Genomic DNA, 4,697 nt, shown 5'->3' on the forward strand with positions numbered 1-4,697 from the left:
GTTTTGTTAGCAATTCAATTACTTTACTAGTTCACAGAAACTAGAGTTCCTTTGGCTGCGGATGGCCGGGATGGAAAAAATCACGTTTCCTCTGTGCGCTGGGAAAAATCACAAAAAATGGAGTATGGAAACGTTCATACTTCAAGCCGAAATCACTTGAAATTTCTTCTTTGGCGCTAGGAGCAATTGCTTCTTTGAGCAAAGGTAATTTGTCAAAACTTTGCGCATTCTTTTCCAAAACATAGCAAAATTCCCTTGACAATGACCTTTTAAGGAGACACTTCCCGCGGAGAAAACGTTAACTGAGTTAAGAGACCCGTTGAAATATTGGCCAATAGTTGGAGCAAATGTAAGATTCTCTGTCAGTGTAAACGACTGAGTGTAGAAGGTGATTGGTGCATCGTGAATGACAGACATAACGCCATTATGAGTCAGCGGCGACGCATTTCAATCAGTGATGGCTTTCAAAGAAGCGACCCTATTTTACACACCCAATGCACGGTAATCACATTGCGCTAACAAGATGGCGTCGAGATGTCGCACATTTTCGTCTTTTCATCCTGTTAATCTTCCAAGTTGTGGACCAAACAGCTCGTTTTCGATAAGACGACTATTAGATCTCCCAGAAGAGAGTGAAGAAGAACGTTCCCCATCTTCAGTTAAAAGTTCACCAACCGAAAATTGCTCTCGCGCTCTCCCGCTTGTTCCTCGTGTAGTTCGTCCCATTCTACATAATCGTAGTGATAGCGGTCCAGGTACTGGTCTCATGAATTGGCAAGATTTCGGTCTCATGCCTTATACTCACCATTGGGCCTGTGGAAGGTTTCCTTTTAGGGACCAGAGATTTCCATTAGGTAAGTCTATTGAACGCATCTCAAAAAGGTTGTTGTTTGTTCATATTCGGCAAAAACAAAGCGACGAGAACTACAAGCAATTCAGCTTTACCTTTCCGTTTTGTGTTCTTATCGCTAAAATAAACTGATTATTATTAGTTGGGTGTTCGGATTGATTTATGAACTGTTTAAGGGAAAAAATCAGACTTAGGAGTTAGGACCATTTGAAACAGAAACCTATACCAAAGATTGTTGTGCATAAGTTGACAACGTTTGCATTGCGTCGTTCATGGCGCGAAGCAGCGGAGATTTCAATTTATTTCCAGACCACCAACGTTTTAGTTACTTCTTGGAGCAAGACATTGAAAATTGAAAGTAAGAGAACGAACTGGCGTCGCGAAGGAAACATTTGTTTTGACAAAAGGGTTTCAATATCCTTTGCTGAGACAAATTTACACAGTAGAGAATGGAATAGCTGAAGTGAACTTCGATTAGTTATAAACAAGTACAGAGTTGCCGTATTTTACTGCAGTCCATTAAAACACAGCTGCTAATTTTCGTGCTTAATCTTTATGTCTAATACCATAAACTGACTTTTCAAGACACCGAAAACTCTCTAAATTTTAGAGCAGATTCATTGCGCGTACAAAATGGCGTATGAAAATTTTCCATTTCATGCATTCGAGATGAAGTTTCTTTGTCCAAATAAATTGCTTTGTCAATGAGCCACTAACTGCAAAGGAGAAGATAGCAATTCAATTTGGAAGATATAAGTGATACCTTCAGAGGAAACTTTACTTCAGGGTACGATAAAATATGTTGCTGAGCTTCCCAATGCTAACTTACCTTGGTCCCATCTCTGAAGGATTGTAAACCGGCCGTGAAAATAACTGCTTTGGCTAGTTTTATTGCACATCTGTTTCCCTTTTTTCATTGCCCCATTTTGCAGTTTTTAAAATTCTTTAATTAACTACCCAACCCTCTCCGATGGAAAGATAGAAGGTGATTCGAAAAAAAATATAATTTAACTGAATGAACTCTATTTGTCATTTCTTCCTACGAAAGATAAACACGAGGGTAGGCTAATTTTAAGGTAAAGCTGTTATGCCCTATTTCTTGTTTATTCTTTTAGCAAAGGGAAGATGTTTATTTCAGATTTAAATTTTTAGATTTTTGTTAACAAAAGCCGTGACTGCCATAAAAAAAAACCTCGACACCACTTGTTTTCCGTGCCCCTTGTTTGGTATCGCTTGAACTTGTAAAAATCATACTAAGAACTTTTCATTCACACTCCAGTTTTGGTAAAATTGTCTTGTTCTATTAACATCTTCTGTAATTAGGAATTTTCTCAAAGAAGAAAAGGCGCCCTATGCGAAAGAAGAAACAGCGACCACTGTTTTCGCCGCATCAAATCCAAACCATGGAGAAGGAATTCGCCAAACAGCGGTACGTAACGGAGGACAAGAGAGCTGAGCTTGCTTTAGAGGTAAACCTTACAGAAACTCAAGTCAAAACCTGGTTTCAAAATCGGCGAACAAAGTGGAAAAAGGAAACAAAAGATGAAGCGAGCGCAACCTCAAGCCGCTACAAGGAGGAAATGGAACATGTCTTACTCGCAATGCAGAGCACGAACCCTTTTTGTCAGAACATTTGTGTTGAGTCGCTTATTAATCCGTTCAGAGTTTGGCCACAGCATTGTGCTGCATTGCCGTTGTTTCCGACCATCGATTTTAAAGATTCTTTTGTTCCATAGTTTGCTCTGAAAAAGCAAAGTTAGACTGCTGTGCAGTAGTATTTTTTGGTACTTTTATGTAGCATTTTCAAGGTAGAAATTCATTTACGTTTTCATTAGAGGGCAGATGAAATTTCGATTTCCTTGCCACACAACATGCTTACGATTAGAAAGTGTAACTTTTTTTATTTTGTTATTATTATCTGATCCCTTGCTGGGTCTTGCTTTGTATTTATTGCTAAGGTTGGTATAATATAATCAGCTTAGCTAAGAAACTCAATCCAGTGCATCTAGTCCTTCTCATACCCAATTTCTCGCCGAATATTTTGCTAACCATACAGTGTATATAGTTTATCTCTCAAAACACGTTTTCCTGCAATGCAGTCAATCAGTCACTACAGTGTTTTTCAACCGGCTGTACAATACATTCTCCCAACAAGCGTAATTTGCAGTATCCTTGTCAAGGTAAATATTGTTTTCAGACGACAAAGGTCTGTCAGTTTCGATAGTATCTTTCCTTTTGCCAACAAAACCATTAAAAACTGAGAATAGTTCTGACGAACCCTTTTCACACTGACATGTATCGAGTACGAATTGAATACTGATAACCTTCATCCCTTCTGATATTTAACAGAGCCATTTTGAAAGTCGCTACTTGTATTATAAGCTTTGTTGCCGAGCAAATTAAGTGGTCAGGTAAAGCTGTTAAATGAGTGTCAAGTGCTTTCACACTTTATGGCATCCTAACTGATAACTTCACCTAGAAGGATCTAGTGGCGTTTATCAAATTATAGCATATATAGCATAGCAAATTATATTATCATATAAAAATATACATACATACATAGGTTATCATTGTAGCCATGCCCATAGATGTAATAGCCATCGTATTACAGTAAAAATAAAACGCTTTGCCATTTCTCAGTGACTATGTATTCTTTTCATGCCTTTCAAATGACCATAAAATTTCTTATTTCGAAGTAAGACTGAGCTTAGTTCTGTAAATTTACCTCGTTTGTTTTTCTTAGTAGAATTGCTGGGCATTTGACCCTTTTTTAATCGACAAGTTGTTGTTGTTTGTTTTTTTTTTTCACAGCAATCAACCGGATTCCTTAGCTTCCTTGCATTTTACTGGAACAAGGCCAGCAATCAGACAACTACATGATGAGTTTCCATTGATATCACTACAAAGTGACTTATATTGTAGAAAACAGTTTTATTCATTAACACACAGAAACTTTCTCGTACAATTTCACTGTTTGAAAAGTTGAGATCTGGCCGAAGAAGGCGAAATAATATCACGTCTCGGAAAAATACCCGGTGCGGTGACGGGCGTATTTCGTTGTTTCCCGACAATTTCCCAGATGTTCCCGTTATCATGAGATAAAATTGTCAGTTGCACTTAAAACGGCCAAATAAATGTTTACTCACGACTTCAGAGCTTCATAACAGCCAGATTAACTTACCAAAACCAACTTTATAGTATATTTGTGAAGGATAAACCTTTCTGGAGTAAAAAGGCAAATCCGCTTTGCCACAGAGTAGACGAAACCACGTTCATTTGATTCACGTGTTAATTTTCATAAAACATTGGGGTTACTAACAATTTCGTCATCCGTTCCTACACCTGTTGTGGAAAGGTTGAAGTTCTGCTTGAAAAGTCTCTGAAATGGAGGTGACATTTACTGAACGGTGAACCAGGGAGGTGCGTCACGATTTACCGAGTCTGAAAAGAACAATTTTTGTATCCACAAAGAAGCGACTTCCTTATCGCCCCCCGACATCCCACCTCCCGCCCCCTTTTCACCACTACAACTAACTGACTCAGTGATAAAAAGGGTAACATGGCGTGACGCTTTTAGCGTGACAAGTTCAAGACATGCATGAATGAGCTCTGGACCGCGACCATTTTTAAACATACATACATACATTTTATTTAACGTGTCTTCTTCTTCTAGTTAGACGGTGTTTTCCTTCCGTTTTGTAGTTCACTTTAGTCCCTACCTCCCATTGCATATTTCACTAAGTTTTTGCTCTCGTCCAATTTAATCAGTTTAGTACCAACACGCACATTCTCTTCACTTTTCTCGTGCTTTTTATGTTACACTGAGAGAATTTTATTTCCTTTCTTC

The 4,697-nt window shown here is 38.4% G+C and overlaps 1 protein-coding gene across 1 annotated transcript; it reads left to right on the forward strand.

Moving 5' to 3' along the window:
* Positions 1 to 341: 341 nt before the first annotated feature.
* Positions 342 to 3,493, forward strand: LOC146488630 (T-cell leukemia homeobox protein 3-like). The gene is made up of 2 exons (XM_085116817.1): positions 342 to 854; positions 2,174 to 3,493. Exons 1-2 carry the CDS (start codon positions 524 to 526, stop codon positions 2,584 to 2,586), a joined length of 744 nt encoding a protein of 247 aa, XP_084972943.1. The 5' UTR covers positions 342 to 523; the 3' UTR covers positions 2,587 to 3,493.
* The last annotated feature ends 1,204 nt before the right edge of the window (positions 3,494 to 4,697 follow it).

Source organism: Pavona decussata, unplaced genomic scaffold, assembly GCF_977016875.1.
Source record: "Pavona decussata unplaced genomic scaffold, jaPavDecu1.1 SCAFFOLD_9, whole genome shotgun sequence".
Lineage (NCBI taxonomy): Eukaryota > Metazoa > Cnidaria > Anthozoa > Scleractinia > Agariciidae > Pavona > Pavona decussata.